The sequence below is a fragment of the Stomoxys calcitrans genome, chromosome 1 (assembly GCF_963082655.1).
Source record: "Stomoxys calcitrans chromosome 1, idStoCalc2.1, whole genome shotgun sequence".
Classification (NCBI taxonomy): domain Eukaryota; kingdom Metazoa; phylum Arthropoda; class Insecta; order Diptera; family Muscidae; genus Stomoxys; species Stomoxys calcitrans.
In genome coordinates, this window is record NC_081552.1 from 190,515,757 (window position 1) to 190,538,439 (window position 22,683).

The 22,683-nt window shown below is 40.7% G+C and overlaps 1 protein-coding gene across 1 annotated transcript; it reads right to left on the reverse strand.

Moving 5' to 3' along the window:
• Positions 1-18,819: 18,819 nt before the first annotated feature.
• Positions 18,820-20,431, reverse strand: LOC106083969 (brachyurin). The gene has a single exon (XM_013247309.2). It carries the CDS (start codon positions 20,134-20,136, stop codon positions 19,237-19,239), a length of 900 nt encoding a protein of 299 aa, XP_013102763.2. The 5' UTR covers positions 20,137-20,431; the 3' UTR covers positions 18,820-19,236.
• Between the last annotated feature and the right edge of the window lie 2,252 nt (positions 20,432-22,683).

Genomic DNA, 22,683 nt, shown 5'->3' on the forward strand with positions numbered 1-22,683 from the left:
ATTTTTCTTCTAACATCCCCTTCATAATTAAGCAGCAGTCATTTTCTGCAAACAACAGACTTTTCAGCAGTAAGCCTGCTGCTCTGAAATTGCAGTACTACAGCTGTTATAGCAGAACTACTGCTACAATAGCAGTAAAATTAACTACTAATATTCAGCAGACAGAGTTTGCTATTTTCAGCAAACTTTTTTCTATTAGTGTATACATATATGCCAGTTTGATGGTGGTATAGAATGTATACCGCCTTGTCCGAATAAGATCAGCTTAATAGACTGGCTTGAACAGTAGCAGCGGACTTTCATCCACCCTGTGCCACTGCTATGCACATACAACTTAGCCAGTATTTGGCTTGTGAGTGATGCTCACAAATGCTTTAATCGTTCTCCATTCTATACCCCAAAGTTGGTTGAAGTCTGTTAATGCATCGCCGCCTTAGTACTATAAGCCGCGAAAGTCGGGCATTGGCTTAGGAAATACTGCAACATTTCGTCACCTTTCCCACATCCCCTTCACACGCATTTACTTGCAGCACCTATTTTGCATAAGCGAAAGCCATAGTGATGTACTTCTTCCTTACTTACAATATTTGCCTCGTCATTTTGTCTTTCTCGCCCCTTCGTCTTTTACTTTTCCAAAGTACTATATGAGCGCTCGTCACACCCGCCCTTGACTCGGAATGCATCATCCTGAAAGGGTTCATTCATTAAGTTCGGATAACAGTGCTTCGGTAATTACATCCAATTAGTTTGCCCTCTCAGTCCGTTTACTTTGCTATGGTGTGACATTTCAACGATGTGGATTGTATCATCTTCAGAAGTAGTCAATCTCTTTACACTCCAAGGCCGTTCGTCGCCCGTCCGCGCAGTAACCCAGCCAGAGAACAAGAAAGCAGCAGGAGCCTATGGGTTGCCAGCTGTGCGATGGCTTGGCATCCAAACGATGCGGTTTGTCAATCTCTTTACACTCCAAGGCCGTTCGTCTCCCGTCCGCACAGTAACCCAGCTAGAGAACAAGAAAGCAGGAGGAGCCTATGGGTTGCCAGCTGTGGGATGGCTTGGCACCCAATCGATGTAGATTATGCCATCTTCAGAACAGTCATTGATCTCCTTCTTACACTCCAAGACCTTTCGTCTTTCGTGCGCGTAATAACACAGCAATGAAAATACAAGGCAGCAGGAGCCTACGGGTTGCCAGCTGAACTGTTTAAGAACGAAGGGGTAACCTGACGAGACGAACATTAGTATACTATGTCCCGTGAACAAGAAAGGAAACAAGAAAGCTTACTTCAGCTCACTGAGCTAATTTCTTCACTAGTTCAATAAGCTCATTCAAACTTTTTCGTTTATCAGCAACTCTTTTGTATCTCTAGCATCTCTTCGTTCGCTCTCTCTCTCTGTTCTGGCACAAAAGGTTAATTATTCATTGCTTAAATGTTTCTCAGTGGTTTCTACATTCTCCAAGTGAATTACCATTGACGTACTTTGGCATAGTCAAAATGCTTGCGAGGCAATATATCTTCTTTATGGCTACCTACCTTCAAGCCTAACTCACCCCCAACACGAAGTTTATGCAAATAAGCTACAGCTACTAATTAATTAATTAAGCGATCATAAATTTATCCCTTGACGTGGTGGTATAGTTTCCACATTATAATGCATGGGAGGCAGGCGGCGGAATGCAATGGAATCAAAGAATTCGAGATCAGCCTGTGATATTCAAACTGGGATACTAAAAACAAAAATTTGTTATGCGCAGTGGTCAATATTTAAATTTGTAATGCCAAAAATAATCTGTCAGAATCACACCATAAATTAAAGTTTATAACAAAAAAGTTTTAAATTGTTTTCTAATGATATTCGGGCTGTTGGGAAATTGGATTTTTTTTTAATTATATGGGAATAATAAGCAAAGCTTGAAGATCAATCTTTATAGTTTTCTCCTGATTTGCCAAAAAAAAAACTGAACCTACTCATTACGTACCTACGCAACCAAATATTATTGACACTAAGCTCTTCATCACATATCAACATCTTCATACGTCTCCAATCCAAGCGACTGAAGTACTTTATAGCAGCATAGCAAGAGCATACAACTTTCAAATTGAATTGTTTAACCATAGAAAACAGATCGATCAAGAATTTTGATCAGATGCTAATGAGCTAAAATGTTTTGAAAACAAAAACGTGATTATTACGACTTGTTTTTATGGTGTGGCGAAATAATTTGGAATCTAACATAATTTACGATGGCCGAAAATCAAACGTTTCAATAAATTTATCATACTATACTCAGTACTCAGAACAGTGGAACATTTCGAAAATCCCATACTAAACTGACAAGAAGGCCAGCCGGCCGGCCTCTCTGCCATGTGTGTGTCATCCATCGAACGCATGCATGGATGGGTGAATTTGAATTTCGAAGCGTGCGACTTGTCGTCATCTCTGTCAGAATTCATGAAGAAGAGATCAAGTTGACGGAACTACATTCCTTTGGGTATTGGCTAAAATCTTAGATGAGTTTTTTTGTGCTTTTATTCTGAATTTGGTTGGTAGTTTCTGGTGTTCTTGCTTCGCTGGGTTCTAAGTGATAAGCGTTAAATATTTTTCTCTTCGCGTTTTAATTTATGCAAGAATGCGAAGAAATGCAAATTTCAGCCATTCGTAATCCGTCAACTGGCGTCTTGCTTTATCGTTGAAATCTTAGAATTTATCTGTAGGAATTAAAGCGAAATACGCATGAAACTGGCTAGGTCTAAGATGGCTATTTTGGTCTTTTTTATCTTAGATTTGGGCAGCAAAACAAATGGTTAATATCTAAGTTACAATAATTTTTTGTTGGATTCTATAAAATACCTATAGCCCATCCAAGAACGCTCCGCTGTGTTATCTTTTGCAATACACAGAACATAAATGTTCTTCTTATACCCTCCACCATAGGATGGGGGTATACTAATTTCGTCATTCTGTTTGTAGCACCTCGAAATATTCGTCCACATAAAGTATTGGGTTGCCCAAAAAGTAATTGCGGATTTTTTAAAAGAAAGTAAATGCATTTTTTATAAAACTTAGAATGAACTTTAATCAAATATACTTTTTTTACACTTTTTTCTAAAGCAAGCTAAAAGTAACAGCTGATAACTGACAGAAGAAAGAATGCAATTACAGGGTCACAAGCTGTGAAAAAATTTGTCAACGCCGACTATATGAAAAATCCGCAATTACTTTTTGGGCAACCCAATACTTCTTGAGCCCACAAATGGCGCAATTCTTATTCGAATTGGCTGACATTTTACACAGATCTCCAACATATAATTTAATTGTGGTCCAAACCGGACCATATCTTGATATCGCTCTAATAGCAGAGCAAATCTTTTCTTATATCCTTTTTTTGCCTAAGAAGAGATGCCGGGAAAAGAACTCGAAAAATGCGATTCATGGTCATTTTATGTCGATCTAGCCATGTCTATCCGTCCGTTTGTCTGTCCGTCCGTCCGACTGTCTATCGAAAGCACGCTAACTTTTGAAAGAGATAAGCTAGCAGCTTGAAATTTTGCACAAATACTTTTTATTAGCGCAGGTCGGTTGGGATTGTAAATAGGCCAAATCGGTCCATGTTTTGATATAGCTTTAAGTGCAGGTCGGTTGGTATTGTAAATGGGCCAAATCGGTTCATGTTTTGGAATAGCTGCCATATAAACCGATCTTGGGTCTTGACTTCTTGAGCCTCTAGAGGGGCAATTCTCGTCCGATTTGACTGAAATTTTGCACGTGGTGTTTTGGTATCACTTCCAACAATTCCAGCAAAGTATGGTTCAAATCGGTCTACGTTTTGATATAGCTGCCATATAAGCCGATCTTGAGTCTTGACTTCTTGAGCGTCTAGAGGGGGCAATTCTTGTACGATTTGACTGAAATTTTGCCCGTAGTGTTTTGGTATCACTTCGAATAACTGTTTTAAGTATGATTCAAATCGGTTCATAATCTGGTATAGCTGTCATATAAACCGATCTTGGATCTTGACTTCTTGAGCCAATGGAGCGCGCAATTCTCATCCGATTTGGCTGAAATTTTGCATGAGGTGTTTTGTTATGACTTCCAATATCTTTGCTAAGTATGGCCCAAATCGTTACATTACCTAATATAGCTGCCATATAAACCGATCTGGGATCTTGACTTCTTGAGCAATTCTCATCCGAAATATGAGAAATATTGTACAACGGCATCATGACCTTCAACATACGCGTGGTCTGAATCGATCAATAGCTTGATACAGCTCCCATATAAACCGATCTCCCGATTTTGCTTCTTGAGCCCCTACAAATCGTAATTCTTATCCGAATGAACTGAAAAAGAGATACTGCGCATAGAACTCGACATATGCGATCCATGGTGGAGGATATATATAACACTCGGCCCGGCCGAACTTAGCACACTCTTACTCGTATTTGTAATCTAAATAGTTTCATGTTGGCTTCAATGGTTTGTGTTTAATGATCTGCTGGGAATAGGAATGGGGGTATATTCATTTTGTCATTCCGTTTGCAACACATCGAAATATCCATTTCCGATCCTATAAAGTAAATATGTTCTTGATCAGCGTAAAAATCTAAGACGATCTAACCATGTCCGTCCGTCTGTCTGTTGAATATCACGCTACAATCTTTAAAAATAGAGATGTTGAGCTGAAACTTTGCAGAGATTCCTTTTTTTCCATAAACAGGTAAAGTTTGAAGATGAACTTGATAGAGCCCCCATATAGACCGATCCGCCGATTTATGGTCTAAGGCCCATAAAAGCCACATTTATTATCAGATTTTGCTGAAATTTGGGACAGTGAGTCGAAGGAACAGATCGGTCCAGATTTGGATATAGCTGCCATATAGACCGATCACTCGATTTAAGGTTTTGGGCTCATAAAAGGCGCATTTATTGTCCGATGTCGCCGAAATTTGGGACAGTGAGTTAAGCTAGACTCTCCGACATACTTCTTCAGTTTGGCTCTGATCGGTCCAGATTTGGATATAACTGCCATACTTTCAAAAGTCCCGGCATTAACACAAGAAAATTTTTCAGCTGTGGATTGCCTTACTTATGCTGGCAATATCTGTGAGGTATCCTGCTATGCGGCAAGCCATTCGGACTCGGAAATAAAATGGAGGCTTCTTATCATTGAACTTAAAGGTTAATCGTACTACACTCATTGATATGAGATAAGTAACCCCTGTTCCTTAATGGAATGTTCATGGAAAATTTGATACTAGTAGAACTTTAACAAGTAAAAAGGCATTAAGTTCGGACGGACCGAACTTTGGATATCCACCACCTCGGGTATATATATGTAAACCACATTTAGTCATAGTCCGGTGAAAAATGCATAATTTATGTACCCATAGCAGTTATATCGAAATATGGTCCGATTTGGACAAAATTCGTCACAAACATTGAGTTGTCTAATAAATACAAGTCATTGTTCAATTTTATAGAAAAAAAATATTGCTCTTTTTGGTAGCTATATCCAAACATAGACCGATCGGAACCGAATAGGACACGGGCGGAAACAAGTAAAAGCGTGCTAAGTTCGGCAGGGCCGAATCTTGGGTACCCACCACCATGGATTCCGCTAAAAATGTATCCTTATTAACTGAGTTTGTATTTAAATTATTTTGGTTGCAATAAGTCGGGATATCGGTAAACTCTGCAAATTGAGCTAAATTTCAGTCTGACATTTTAAGGACTCGCATGTGTGCCAGATCGAAAGGTGATGATAGCATTGCATATGTGTTCATCGAAATATCTGCTGTGGAAAGGAAGCTGTTACTTGGTTATGTCTATATAGGCCAAACAACAACACTGACATGGGACCATTCATGGAAGTAGTGGAACACCTCACTATTACCTACTCGGATGTCATTATAGCAGGTGATTTTAATTCTAAACATCCTTTTGGACACAGGTGTCATCGTGCAGATGTCTTCATTGGGCTTATTACCGACCAACACATCCATGCCGACTCATTTTTCGTCCAGTTCCTGCACCCTTCTAGATTTGTTCTTTGCCAGTGAGATTTCAAATGTTTCCTTGTATGACCAACCCTCTTATACTCCCGGTCAGAATGAAACAAATTTGCCAAAGGACTAAACCTTGGTTTTCGGCAGATATTCGTGTTGCAATTGAGACCCGAAATACTGCATACCGTAGATGGAAGCGTTTAAAGATGTCGCACCAACGAGAGGGATATCGCTCCAACACAGCACGTGTCAATAAGTTGATAAAATCTGCCAAAGTCAACTACTACCTCAGACGTTTCAACTCGCCGATCGGTTCGAAGAAGACTTGGAAGGCCATTCATGACATTGGCATCGGTCAGAGATCCCCTGATAACTTCCCTGATGAGGATGTGGACGAACTTAATGCTACCTTCACGAATATCCCAGCAAACTCCATAGATCCTAGTTTCTATGGTTTTAATTTCGCTCTTGAGGTTCGTCACAGTGACGGTTTTGAATTCTCGTTTATAGAACAAAGCGATGTAGTATTTGGTTTCTCATGGTGAAATCAGATGCAGTTGGAGTCGATGGCATTGAACTAAAATTTCTTAAGGCACTGTTGTCATATATTTTGCCACACATTACCCACATTTTTAATAGGAGTTCATTTCCTGTGGCTTGTAAGTACATTAAGGTTATACCCTTACCCAAGAATTCCAGGGAGTTTCGGCCCATTTCCTTTTTGTGTTTTCTGTCCAAAGTATTTGAAAAAATAATGTAGAGGCAGATGTCTTTGTATCTAAATGAAAACTCTCTTTTTTATATGAGAAGCAGTTAGGTTTCCGACCCGGACGTTGCTGAATAAGTGCTCTAGCAGATGTCGTGGAGGATATTAGAAACAACTTGGAGAGTGACGAATTGAACCTCCTTGTTCTCCTCAACCATTCAAAGGCATTCGATACAGTCGATCACAATATGTTTCGTTTCTCGTCTTCGTCTGTTCGCTTAATTATGTCATATCGCTCCAATCATACCCAATCCATGATTTCGAAGTCAGCTGTTTCAAGTCCCTTGTCTGTTATTCGAGGAGTGCCCCAGAGATCAATTTTGGGTCCTATTCCATTTTCTTTATACAGCAATGACCTGCCAGACCAGCTCTCATTTTGCAAGGCCCACATGTATGCGAATGATGTGCAGGTCTAAATAAGTAGTCCTAAGGAATATCTATAAGACCATGTCGGGATGCTGAACCATAATTGTCCAAGTCCAAGTGCATGGTTATTAAGAAAAGGGTTTCACGTTACACTTGCAACCCTGTTGTTGTTGTGGCTAATCAGAGATGAGAGATCGTGGCTTGTGCGAAGAACATGGGGGTGACATTCAACAGTACCATGTCATGGACAGACCATATTACAGCTGATGTTGGCCAAGGGTATTCTAAGCTTCGCTCGTTTTGGGCCACTCAACAATTTACTCCTCTTTGGGTAAGAATACTGTTGGCAAAGTGATACATCATACCTAGACTTCTCTACGGTTGCGATCTATTTGCTAACTGCGATTCTCAAAGCAGCCGAAAGATCGATACGTTCGACAACAGTGTAGTACGCTAGGTATACGGTCTTAGTCGCCGTGACTCCACATTCCGTTACTCCAGATCTTTATATGGTGTATTTCGTTCGTGTTGCTCACGAGGTTGTTGATCTTTTTTACATAAGATTATGTAAAAAATCTAATGAAAATTGAGGCTTTAGCTCCTGGCTAAAGAAGTCAAATCCTGCGATAGGTTTATATGAGGGGTATATCTGTTTGCAAGCCGATTCGGATCAAACTTGGCAAGGATGTTGGAAGTCATAACTCAAGTCTTTGTTCCAAATATAAGCCAAATCGCATACAAATTAAAGCGTCTAAGGTCTCAAGAAGTCAAATCCGGGGATCGTTTTATATGGGAGCTTTATCTGTTTACAGACCGATTCAGATAATATTTAGCGTGGAAGTTTGAAGTCTTAACACAAGTCTTTGTTTTAAATTTCAGCCAAATCAGATGAAAATTTAGGCTTCTAGTGGTTAAAGAAGTCAAATCCGGTGAAGGTTTATATGGGGCCTATATCCAAATCTGAACCGATATGCCCCATTTGTAATCCGCAACGACCTACATCATTAAGAAGTACCTGTGCAAAATTTCAAGCGGGTAGCTTTACGCGTTCGATTTCGCTATCGTGATTCCAATGGACGGACATGGCTAGTTCGACTCAAAATTTCGAGACTTTATGGGGTCGCAAATCAATATTTCGAAGACTACAAACGGAATGATTAGATTAGTATACGCCCATCCTATGATGGTGGGTATAAAAAGAATTTCGAAGGGCTTAATGAAACTCACTGTCACAAATTTCAACGAAATCGGACAATAAATGCACCACTTATAGACCCAACACCTTAAATCGAGAGATCGGTCTATATCGCAGCTTTCTTCAAATCTGTAGCGATCTAGTCCAAATTGTCCCAAATCTCAGTGAAATCGGACAATAATATATGAAAGCTACATCCAAATCTGTACCGATCTGGGCCAAACTGAAGAAGGCTGTCGAGTGGCGTAACACACTATCCCTAATTTCGTCAAAATCGGACAATAAATGTAGCTTTTATGAATCTAAGATCTTAACTCGGCAGATCGGTCTATATGGTGGCTTTATATGAAATATTGTCCGATATAGCCCATCTTCTTGTTGTTGTAGCAGTTTGTGGTGTTCTTTCGTCTGCTTGATTCTGTTGAGTGTCAAGAACCAGGAACTCTGCGACTAAGATGGGATGCGTCCACAGGGATCTGGGGCTGAGTCGAGTGGGTCTGGCTGGGCAGTTAAACAGGTGACGTGTATCGTGTGGTCCCTGGTTACAATCGGGACATACATCTTGCACGTCGGCATCAATCCTTGCTCTGTAGGAGTTGAGGCGGCCGCATCTAAAGGAAAGTAATTGAGCCAGAACTTCTCTGGTTTGCCGGGGGAGGTAAATTTCGTCGGGATCACTCCGTCTATTTTCCAGACATCGGGAACTATAAGAGTGATCAAAGACAGATTGAGGACAATTGTAGGGTACTCAACACCAGCTAAATCCAGATTTTTCAGCATCAATGTAGAGATTCCGTCGAGGTCCAACGCCTTAGATGATTTGGTGCAGTGGATGACATTCGTAACTTCGCCCACGGTAAATTGTGATGGCTGTCGATCGGCTCGGAGACCATGGATACAGCGAATGGCTCTCCTCCTTGTCCTGCCACTCTCGGGATGCACAATAAATTGACGGTTGAACAACCTGGCGCATCTCTTCGATTCAGTCACGGAAACTTCGCCAAAAGTGACTAAGGTCCTGTCATCCCGTCTATTGGGGTTCGAGAGTGACTTAACAGTAGACCACAGCTCACCTAAATCGGTGCCTAAGTTACATTGCTCCAAGTGTTCCAGCCACAAATTCCGCTAATGTTCGTTGACCACCCTGTTTATCTCCAGATTCATCTCGCTGATTCTGTGGTTAGTGGGATCCGTACAACGAATCCCATCACGCTCGTCTGCAAGTACCACTACCCGCGCCGGGAAATTGGGCCACACTTAGGGTATTCGACCGACTGGTATTAAGCAAGCGGCTGCTGCGTTAATGTCTCGGAATTTCCTCTCGCCAACTAGCACATCCGAGGGTGGTGGCAGTTGAATGAACCGGCAATTGGTGTACTCTCGGAAGCCAGCCCAATCGGCCTTCTTCTGATTGATAAACGTCCGGCGCTCAGATGTTATGAAGTCGGGTGGTCGTTTGATGGTGAGAATTATGGGGAGGTGGTCTGACCCTAAAAAGATGGCGGCTTGCCCGGATAATTCACTCAGGAGATCAGTGGATGCAATGGAAATGTCTGGCGAGCTGCTGCACCTCCTCGTAAACCTAGTGGGGGCATCCTTATTCACCATGCAAAACGTGGAGCCTTAAATCTCCCTTGCCAAAGCTATGCCACGCTGGCCGTTACCTAGGGGAGAATGCCATGAAATGTGATGTGCATTAAAGTCCCCTAGAACTAGACGATTATGGCCAGATAGTAACCCCCTTATGTCGGGGTTGTAAGCTTGGCCATTAATTGGGACACAGCTACCAACCGGCGGTATGTACACGTGGTATAGCTCTATCTGGGCAGTACCGGACCTGACTGCTATTCCCATGCACTCCATGTAGGGGTCAATAGCGTCAGGCGCAGGCGAGATGGATCCATATTGCAAGGAATGGTCTATCACGAAGGCCAATCTCCCACCTCCATTTTTTGAGCGATCCTTACGTAACACATTGTATCCGTGACAACTGTGCAAGCTGCAGGTGATGGTCAGCTATGTCTTCTGGATCGTTGCGACCAATATGTTCTACCGACTCTTAAAATCCACAGTCTCATCGATCTTGCCACGGAGACCAATTCAGCTGCAAAAAATGATACACTTCCCGGCACTGGCCTGGCAATTTTTGGGACTGGGATGCTGCTGTTGCGTATATTGCCGCACGAGAGAGGTCGGGGGTGGCACATTGTCGGACAGCGAGGACCCAGAAGGCGACGACGACGACGCTTTTGAACCACTGCAGTCTATGTTTGCACAGCATCTTGCAACATATTTAGTATGACTATACACCCGTAGTGATGTGATGTCTATGTTCTCACAGCACCTTGCAACAGAGCAGGATCGGTAATGTACCCACTCCACGTACCGGTTACACTTCACCGACACCGACCGATGATGGAGGCGGTTCTGGCAAACCGAACAGAACCAGGGTTCGGGGTTCTTTTCAATCCGGGCACGGACCAGAAGCGTGTGGAGAAGGCACTCCGGGATGTGCCTCTCCCATGACGAAAAAAAGACGAACACGTGCACTGAGGCGGCAGCCCTTGCCGATAAGGGATTCCATTGGCTCAAACCGGCTGCCATGGGATGGGCAAATACGCGCCCATGATTGCGTATTAATGTGTAGATACAGAAAATGTTCATCCAGAACATCGAACGTGCACTGGATAGCGATACAAGAAAACACTACAAATAATCTTCTGATCAAAAATCTTGGCCTCATTTTCAGAAAAATAACACAAATTATTTGATTTCTTTAACAAAATTCGCTAAGATAGTCTGAATTATTGGCTCATTACACCGACAGATGCTGGAAATTGAAAAATCTATATTTCTTCTTCATTCAATTTTGTTTATATGTACCAAACCAACTAGGAAATACCAATCGTTAATGCGATTTGTTTACTGTGCCATCAACATAATCAACTTGGACTTGAGAAATGCTGTCAACTTTTATGGCCGGTATAAAATAAGACAAAACTGCAAAACAAACCGAAACTTCAAAAACAAGAAAATAATAAAAACAAACGGAGACAACAACGAGGTTACCCTCATTCCACACACATTTATAATTATAAGCGAAATGCCTGGAAAATCCCGCAAAAGCTACAAAATTTCACCTGACTTCATTGTATGCAGGGGTCTGCTGTCTGCTTGACTCTGATCTATGTGAAATAAATAACGACGGCAATGGCATTGGTAACGGCAACGGCCACAACACAACGCAACGCAATGCCGACAACGACTTACAACTAAACCAGATCTAAACGAAATTCGTATGTTAACCGGCATTTTGTGGCGCCAAATCGAGACAAAAACCCTCAAAAAATATGCAAATATTTTGGTGGTTGTACCAAAAAAACAAAATAACAAAAAATTATAAACAATTATTATTATATCACAGAGGATCTTAACCTTTCACAAAACCTACATCAAACTCTAGCAAATCAAGCGGACTCCCGCAAAAAACAAAAAATAAACAATGGCAACAACAGCAACAAATGCAAAAACAATACAACAAACAAACTCCCCATTCATGGCTAGCTTATGAGAAATGAGATGGTAAAATCCCAGAGCGCCGGAAGAAGAAGAAATTGTATGGCAATTAAGCAAAAAAACAATAACAAACACTCAACACAGCGACACAAAGTTTCTTTGGCATCTATTTTGATAGCTTTTTCTACATTTGTTCTCTCTCTCTCTCTCTCTTCTACTCTCTGGCTCTTTAAATATGTTAATTGTAAACAAATGAATTGATTTAAAAGACGTTGATGTTGCTTAAATGGCAAAAATAACAAACAGCAAAACAAAAAACTGTTTTTTTTTTGCAATAGAAAGGGGAACAGAAGAATTTATAATGAATACAAAGTCGCGCCGAACTGAACAAAATGCTATGCAGTTGGTTATAATTAATTGAGCTTGCAATTCTGCTTTGATGCCTATTCTAACTGATAGAGTAATTAATTTATTGTCAATGGAGGTGATCACTGTAAATTAATTGGCAAAACTATTAATTAGACTGTTTTCTGTTTCATCTCAATCTAAACAAGTTGCAAAGGGCCCATGGGCCGAACTTTGTAAACTCACCGCTGGATGTTGTGTCATGGGTAGTTGCATCTAGATGTCCTACAAATCTCTGCTCTATCCTACCTGTTCACGATTTTTTTAGGTGGTTAATGAAAATATTCTTTTAGCAATCCCTATATGAGAGTTTCGCTTGATCCTGTTTTGTTCAGCCCCCAAGTCCCCTGTGCCCAGGGTTCCAATTCTACTTTTGATTGCTGGCTTAACTTAGTTCCTTCTTACAGGCAGTTATGTCTTACAGTTCACTACGACGCTGGGTCTTGGAGCTTGGAGAGATAGTTACCTCAGAAACATTGCAGTAGACAGCTTTTGTTCGTTTCTTACTTGGCACATTTAAACTTCTATTATGACTTTCAACAGCTGTGCCAAGTACGGTCCAAATCGATCTATAACCTAATATAGCTCCCATATATACCGATCTCCGATTTGACTTCTTGAGCATCTGGAAGCCGCAATATTTGCCCAATTAAGCTGAAATTTTGCATGTGGTGTTCTGTTACGGCTTCGGTCAAGAACCTGATATAGCTCCAATATAAACCGATCTTCCGATTTGACTTCTTGAGCCCCTGTAAGCCTCAATTTTCATCCGATTTGGATAAAATTTTACATGTGGTGTTCTGTTACGAAATCGGTAAAGAACCTGATATAGCTGCCATATAAACCGATCCCCCGATTAGACTTCTTCGGTCCCGGGAAGCCGCAATTTTTGTCCGATTTGGCTGAAGTTTTACATGTGGTGTTCTGTTATGACTTTCTACAACTGTGCCCAGTACGTTCCAAATCGGTTATGAACCTGGTATAGCTCCCATATAAACCAATCCCCCAAATTGACTTCTTGAAACCCTGGAAGCCCCAACTTTCATCCGATTGGGCTGAAATGTTGCACATTGTGTGTTGTTATGACTTCTAACAACTGTACCAAGTAGGGTATAAATCAGTCAAGAACCTCATATAGCTCACATATAAACCGATCTCCCGATTTGACTTCTAAGCCAAACTGTTCACAGCGCTGTCTGATTCAAGTTTTAGCTCAAAGTTAAGGGTCCTCCTTTTTATAGCCGAGTCCGAACAGAGTACCGCAGAACGATAACTCTATGGGGAGAATTTTTTACATGGCTTCTCTGCATGTACTTCACAAATGTCTCCAGCATTAGGAGGTGATAACCACCGCCATCTCACCATCGACCGACTTCATAATCTCTGAAGAGAGTAGTATACCAAGAGTATACCAATCGCCGATTCAGTGAACTGCCACCCCCCTCGGATGGGCTAGTTGCCTAGAGGAAATTCTGAGACATCATTAAATTAAGGAGGCCCCTTATCATTAAGTTTAAACTTGAATCGGACCGCACTCATTGATATGTGAGAAGTTTGCCCCTGTTCCTTAGTGGAATGTTCTTAGGCAAAATTTGCAATTTATTTTTAACACTTGGAGCAATGTTGGTTAGGCACCGGTTTAGGTAAGCTGTGGTCTACTGTTAAGTCACTCTCGAACGCCAATAGACGGGATGATGACTGATTCGAAGAGATGCGCCAGGTTGTTCAACCGTCAAATAATTGTGCATCCCGAGAGTGACAGGGCAAGGAGGAGGGCCATTCGTCCTATCCGTGGTTTCCGAGCCGAAGAACAGCCATCACAATTTACCGTGGAAGAAGTTACGAATGCTATCCGTGGCGCCAAATCATCCAAGGCGTTGGACCCCGACGAAATCTCTATATTGATTTGAAGAATCTGGATTTACCTGGAGTTGAGTACATTACTACTGTCCTCAACCTGTCTTTAAACACTTTTATAGTTACCGATGTCGGAAAAATGGGCAGAGTGATCCCACTATTGAAGCCTGGAAAGGTCACGAGTTTGGGGGAGTCGTACAAACCGATCTCCCTTCTCTCACCAGTAGCAAAGGCGCTTGAGGCATTACTCCTCCCGAGCCTCGTTGGAGAATTACCATCCGCCGAGCATCAACATGGATTTCAAAGACTGCATAGCACAACAACTGCATTGCATGCCATTACCGCAAACATTTGCCGTGGCTTCAATCAGCCGGACGGTCCTCATGGCACTGGACCTATCGAAGGCATTCGACACGGTCAGCCATGCCAAACTATTTGAGAACATCGCCAACACGTCTCTCCAGCCAGGCTTGAAACGCTGGCTAGCGAATTATCCGTGTGGTCGCCAGTCATTTGTGGAATTTAGGTATAATAAGTCGAAGCACCGTAGAGTGAACCAGGGAGTTCCCCAAGGTGGATCGTATCATATGCAGATGACTGTACGAACATGGCATCAGGCCCCCCCACCCATTTTTGACATCTGCGAAAAGTTGAGCATCTATCTCAACGAACTTGCCCCATAATTCGCTGCAAGAAATCTAAAGATATCTGCCACCAAATCTTCAGCCAGATTGTTCACTACAAATATGCGTGAGGTGATTACCGAGCTGACTGTGATGGTCGATGGAGAAATGTCCCAAAATACTTGGCGTTGCATTTGACAGCTCTTACACATTCTCCCCACATGCCACAGCAGTTTACGATAAACTCAAAAGTAGAAACAAGGTCCTCAAGTCACTTGCTGGCAGCACCTGGGGTACAGACAAAGAAACCTTGTTGAGCACCTACGCAAATGGCCGGTCTGTGGTAATTTATGCAGCGCCAGTGTGGTCTCGGCTGGAATAATATTCAGATCTCTCAAAATGCCGCCTTCCGAACGGCAACGGGCTGTCTCCTCAGTTCTGATGTAGACCACCTCCATCAGGAGACAAAGATCCTACCAGTGCGAAGACATAACCACATGCTGTCTAAGCAATACCTTTTGGACCATCCAAATCATCATCTTGTGGATAGATATCCACCGCACAGAAGCCTTAAGGTAGATCTACATGATCTAGAGCGTGAAGTTCAGCGCTACAAGAGAAAACCTCTAGATCAAGCGGCATATCAAGCAGGTCTAGACAACATTCATGCATACACGGTAGCAGATCCAGTAAATAGCTACCGTGTGAATGTAGTCCTTGGAGGGCGACCGCCTCCCATTGCACCTGAAGAAAATGACTTCCCTCGGCAAACCAGAGTAGTTCTGGCTCAATTACGTTCCGGCAGATGCAGCCACCTGAACTCCTTTAGAGCAAGGATTGATGCGGATGTGCAAGATGTATATCCCGATTGTAACTAGAGACCACACGAAACACGTCACCTGTTTAACTGCCCAGCTAGGCCCACCCGACGCACTTCATCTTAGTCGCAGAATTCCTGGGCCTTGGCACTCAACAGAATCAAGCAGACGAAAGATAGAACACAACAAACTGCTGCAACAACAACAACCGCTGTAAATTTTTTCTGATGTTCTCCCAGGATTCGAACCCAGGCGTTCGGCGTAATGGGCGAACATGAAAAGCTCTGCGCTACGGTAGCCTCCTGAATGTTTGGAAACGCTTATTTTGTCCTTGTCCTATGTCTTATACATATGTATGTTAAAAAATGAACAACGATATTCACAAGACTTAATGCAGTTTTAGAGTTGGTTTATTTGACAGTTCTATAAATAATATAAAAAGTTAATTGGAGTTTGGAACACATTCAATTATTTTATTTTTTACTTTTCAAGTTCCGCATATAAACATGGTCGATTGAAAATGAAAGAAGTGCAATACTTTGAAAGGATTAGGGCGACATTTGCAAAATGTTGTACCGTATAAGTGTCAGATCGGTGTAACATTTTTCCCTAGAATTAAAATCACCATTAAATGCAATAGTGTGCAAACATAATAAATAACTTACTCTCTTTCTCTCTCTCCCTCTTTCTCTCTTATGGTCTTTCTCTCAGTTTTCGATATTTCTCTCTAAATTCTATTTGACAAGAGACAGAGATGGACAAAACACGATTTCAACATTCAATGCCTTTGAGTAATCAGCTGTTCTTTGCTAACACCTGTTATTAACGCTTAGCTACAGGTTTCTTTTTGGTTTGTTTTTGTTCTTTTAATTAAAATCTCAATAGAATTGTTGTAATTAAAGATTTGTTTAATTTTTTTTTTATTATAACAATTAAGTGACTATCAATGGGTTATATATATACGTATATAGCCTCATCATCAAAGATTTATGATATCAGACCGGCATTATAGAAAAAGTGAAAGATGCCTATAAATTAAACAACTTTTAGTGAAAAGTAAAATAATTAAAAGCAAATCTTAACATAATTGAATTAAAATGAAAGCAAAAATAGAAAAATAAACGTTATAAAATTATAACAAATCGAGAATTCAGATTAATTAAAGATTTTCTTATGGTCATTAATAAATACGAACATATATGGTAAATAAAATAAAAAATTTTCCAAAATGGTCATGTATTACGTATAATGTTTGGGCGCCCCCTGTAATCGAGTTGGTAGCGTGCTTGGATTACCAGTGCAGGGGGCGTGGATTCGATTCATGCCAGAAGCCTTGGTCTGTCGCTACTGTGGTAAAGGACTGCCACTCTTACCTAACCTACGTATAACGTTTTGAAAAATGCTAAGTTTAAGTATGAACGAACACCCAGTCAGACCAAGAAGAGAGACAAGGACACCAGAAAAAAGAGAGAGAGAGAGCAAGCCTTTGTCTTGAGCCAAATGTTAAATATGTTATTTTTCCAGAACAGGGAAAAGAAAACGCCTTATAAAGGGTAATTTTTTAGCTATTATCTTTTTAGAAGCACTGGTTTAAACAGCTCACGCACGTTTTGTGTTTTGTTTTACTGTCAAACATCTTCACGTTTGGTCTATAATTAAGCCATGAATCGTCTTACAAACGAACAACACTTGAAAATTATTGAATTTTGTTATCTAAATGCATACGCTGAATGGAAGAATCTCATTTTTGGCTCAATGGGTACGTAAATAAACACAATTATCGATTTTGGAGTGAAGATCAGCCAGAAGAGCCTCCAGAATGCCTCCAGAAAAAGTTACAGTTTAGTGCGGTTTATGAGCATTGGACCGTACTTCTTCAAAGCCGATGCGAATTGTAATATAACAGTGAATGGTAAGCGCTATCGTGAGATGATATTCAACTTTTTTTGCCCAAACTGCAAGAGTTTGAGTTGCATGACATGTGGTATCAACAAGACGGTGCCACATGCCAACCAACACGCGTAACTTTGGACTTATTGAGAGGCGAGTTTGGTGAACATTTTATTTCACGTTCAGGACCGGTAAATAGACCGCCGAGATCGTGCGATTTAACGCCTTTAGACTATTTTTGTGGGGCTGTGTTAAAGCTCATGTCTATACAGACAATAATCTTCAAACATAAATTATATGGAGGTGTGGAACTAACGCTAGGACGTCGAGTGTGAACATCTTTACGGACAGTAAAACGGTCCAAAATGGCAATAACAACCATATAAACCGATCTTGAGGTCACGAACAGTCTTGCAGTGTAAGAAGGAGATTTACGCTCTCCGAGGATGGCAAAATCCGTATCGTTTGGGAGCCGGGCCATAACGGAGTAAGTGGGAATGAAAGGGCAGACGATTTGGCAGTGAAGATCAGAGAACTGCCGTCCATAAACTTGGTTAACCCGAAGCCTTTCGGGTCGTCCTCGCGTAAGCACCACACACTTCATGCATTCCGTGATTGCCCGGATCTCCGCCTGCAGGACCGTATTATGGCCAGGCAGCCTAAAACAGATCTCAGTCCCTGGGTTTTAAATGTAGACCCCAGGTCCACTCTGTCCCCTGGCTTTGATCCATCCGTGTAACATGATCTTCCAGACGGCAATACTAGGGTTCCATCAGTCCAAGACTGTGCCGCTGGCAGCAGTGTCTCGCATTCGATCTCAAGTGGCGTTTCAGATATCCGATCGGAAACCTCTTCTCGTTCTTTCAGGTTTCCTATCGTAGCCTCGATTATACCGTATGTAAAAAAAGATTTTTAAAAATAATTTTGCTTGATCAAGAATGTCTGAAAGTTTTTATAGGATCTAGTAATCTTTTATAAATCGATGATTCATGAAAAAGTTATTGCAAAGATGTAAACAAACATTGGAATTTTTATAGAAAAAATAACAAATTTGTATCTCGCCGCTAAACAGGTTTTGGCGCTCTCTGAGAATGTGACCAACTCTTGTCTGCGCATGCCATGTGACAGCTAGATAGAGATAGCGGGAGAGTAGAAAGATAGAGAAATATTCTCATTTGCACTTCTATAAAATATGGTTTGTTTACATTTCTTTTAATAGAGAATAGAGGGAGAACTATACAAAAAGAGAGCAATCGATAATTCGATAACAAGGAATCCTTTAAACATTTTATGAAGTGAAACCCCAATTTAATTAAAAAAAAAAACACACAAAACCTTTTAAATTGTTCTTTTTTCATATATTAGTTTCTTTTAAAACATCATTAACAATTGTCTTCTTTTCTTTTGTTTACATTATCACAAATAAAACGTGGTCTTTTGCAGAATTATCGATAAATTCTCAAAATAAAATAGCTACAGATCAGCTGTTTCTTTTTCTTGTTTTGGCTTTTAAATGCTTTCTCTGCATAATTAACAATGTTTTGATTTTGTTTTGTTTGATTTTGTTTCTTTTTTGGTTTAAACAATAACTTAACAATAAAAAATAAATAAATAATTGTAAATGCTAACAATTTCCTTAGGGACTAATAATTACTGGATAGGATTCTAAAATAAAGCTATTCGGTTCAGTCAGTCATTTGAGATGAGATACAGCAATTGTAGGAGAGGGGCAACTCCCCCAAGTAGTTTTTCGTTTTTTTTTTTTCAAAACTCACACCATCCAATATCCAATTCAAACATTATTGGGATGTTCTCTGACATTGGATGGGGATTTTTGATAAACTTGATGAATATAACGGCCATCCTGATGTTTGTGATGAACGTTTTGCGTTTGTTGCTGTTGATAGTTGGTCTGACTGTTACCAATTTTAGAATCTATCCAATCCAGATAATGGGTGACACGTGTAAAACCTCCAGGAATATTTGTTTCACAACCATCGGCAGGACCAAAACTGGTAATACCCACTACCATTTGGCTGCCCTTTAGCACGAGGGGGCCACCAGAATCACCGGTGCACACTGTCTCATCCTTTAGACCTTTGGCACAGAGTACACCATCGGTGACCACATCGAATTCATCGGCGCACTCTTCATTGGAGATGATTCGCAATTCTGTAAATTGCATGGGATCTGAGTTTGAGGTTTCACCGGCAGCACCCCAGCCTGTGGCCACCACACGTGATCCCACAAATTGATCATTTCTCATGGCATGTGGCAATGTGGCGGGCTTAATGCGAGATGTAAAGACCACATCCTCGGGCAATTTCACCAGGGCAATGTCATTGGCTGCTGTTGAGGGATTAAAATGTTCATGGACTATGAACTTATTGCTGCGCAAAACCACTTTGCCAGCTTCTACAGATTCGTCAACACTTCTGGTGCCCAGGTAAACATCGAAGTGTGTTACACCCATGGTACAATGTCCTGCGGTAAGGACCCAACGATTATCCAGCAAAGTACCGCCACATAATATGCGCTTGCGCCACAACTGTTTGCCAATCAACATGACTTGGTAGGGAAATTTCTCAATGTGTCCGTATTTGGATTGGCCCACGGCATAGGAGGCAGCACCATCCAATAGACTCAAGGCCCATATAAGGCCACAGCACATAAAGAACAGGCGTAACGACATGTTTGTATTTTTGAACTTTGAGTTTATTTTTATTACAGGCACTTGATTTAGGTAATAAATCCGCAACTTTTCCCTTTAAGAGTTCTTTAGAAGTTCTTGGTAATTTCACTTTTTGTTCAGTTTTTCTTTAAACTTTCCCTCTTTTTCTTGTTTTTGGTTTCTTTGGGGAAATTTTTGTCCGTTAATTTAGATTCGAATTGAATATGTCTTTTCTTTTTTTTGTTGTAAAATAAGCTTTAAGCTTGCTTTTGATTTTTGCTTGGTGTGTTGTTCACTATTCAAACTCCCGTTTAAATCTAAACTCATTCTAAGTGAGCACTGAAATTTTATTTCAAAATGCCCTGTGCCCACAGTCGCCGCTCTTCTTCGGCTCTGCGATATGAAAAAGTCGGCAAACAAGTCGGCGTCTTCGTCGCGCGAGCATGGCCAACAACAATTCCCGTTTTACGTTTCAAAATCTGTGAATATTTTGTTTTGTGTGAATTTTGTGCTCATTTCTGAGATATTTTTTATGTTTTTATTTTTATTTTTTTTTTTTGGGGGAATTTCGTTGGGCTCGATGATGATCATGATGATGAGTCTTTTTGTTTTTCGACGTAGTCAACAATGACAGCGTCATTGTTATTGCCCTGAACATCCCGGCGATTTTATGGGCTAATCTTGGATTGATTTGCTAGCCATTCCAATTGCCTCCGTTTTATTTTTATACGCAAAATTTTGATTGTTTTATTGATAACAACAAATTTTAGTGACAAGGTGGTGGTCAGAGGTCAGTTTTTAGTCCACTTAAAAAAAAAAAACACTGCGACTACCAAAAGAAGTAGCGAATGGCGCAGATTTTTTGACTTCCGGATAATGTAAAATAGGTCAGAGCGACATAGAATATTTTTATTCTAATCAGCATGCTAGGAATTCTTAATTCTTGCAAAAAAATAAATTAGGCGAAGGTAATGTCAACAGAGGCATGCATAGATCTAAGTTCCGTTAGCGATTATTTATACAATTTAGGACTAAAGTGTTTGTCATGATAAGATTTCAAATGAAAAATATTTTTTATGTTTTAGCTTCCCAGAAATCTTTTCTAAACCCCATTAGAAAAACCTAAAACGGATATTTTTGCACCTACGCATCAGACATTCAAAATATTTGCCCACTGAATTTTATATGCAGATGGCGCATTACCCATCATATTTTGCATAGACAAATTTTGGTGTGAGACAACAAGTAGAAAGGCGTTAAGTTCGGCAGGGACGAACTTTGGATACCTACCACCTCGGGTATATATGTAAACCACCTTTCAATATAAACCGGAGAAAAATGCATAATTTATGGCCCCATAGCAGCCTTATCGAAATATGGTCCGATTTTCGATATGGATATTGAGTGGTCTATTAAGTACAAGTTTTTATTCAATTTTGTATAACAAAATATTGGTCTCTTTGGTAGCCATATCCAAATATAGACCCATCTGAACCATATGCGACACGGATGTCGATAAGCCTAACCTTAGTCACTGTGTCAAATTTCCATGAAATCGGATTATAAATGTGCCATTTATGGGGCCAAGACTTTAAATCGAGAGATCGGTTTATATGACAGCTATATCCAAATCTGAACCGATCTGGGCCAAATTGAAGAGGGCTGACGAAGGGCCTAACACAACTCATTGGCCCAAATTTCGGCGAAATTGGACAATAAATGTGCATTTTATGGGCCCAAAACATTAAATCTAGAGATCAGTCTATATGGCAGCTATATCGAAATCTGGACCGATCTGGGCCAAATTACAGAAATTTGTCGAAGAACTAACGCAACTCACTGCCCACATTTCGGCGAAATAGGACAATAAATGCGCCTTTTATGAGCCCAAAACCATACATCGAGAGATCGGGGTATATGACAGCTGAGCCGATCTGAATCAATTTGAAGAAGATGTTGAAAGGCTTAACACAACTCACTGTCTCAAATTTCGGCGAAATCGGACAATAAATGCGACATTTATTGGTCGAAGACCCTAAATCGAAAGATCGCTCTATATGGCAGCAATATCCAAATCTGGACCGATCTCTGCCACAACGCTGAAAAATATCGAGGGGCCTAACACAAATCACTGTCCCAAGTTTCGGCGACATCGGATAATAAATGCCCCATTTATGGGCCCAAAACCTTAAAACAAGATCGGTCTACATGGCAGCTATATCCAAATCTGAACCGATCTGGGCCAATAATTGTGGCTTTTATGGGCCTATGACCCTAAACCGGCTGATCGGTATATATGGGGCTATATCAAGACATAGTCCGATATAGCACATCTTCGAACTTAACCTGCTTATGTGCAGATATTAATCCGCCCCATGCCACTATGGACATACACCTAAGCCAGTAATCGGATTGTTGTGCGCTCTACCAACTATAAAGTAACCTCTAAAAAGAAAATTTAAATTAGGAATTCTGTTCTACTTACAAAATCCTTAATTGTTTTCAATACCACTCCCCTAAGTAGGTTTATGTCTGATATTGTGTCTCCACCTAAGTACCGGTATTTGT

Excerpts from the sequence above, each read along its gene's own strand:
- LOC106083969 (XM_013247309.2), bottom strand. The coding sequence starts at position 20,136 with ATGTCGTTACGCCTGTTCTTTATGTGCTGTGGCCTTATATGGGCCTTG.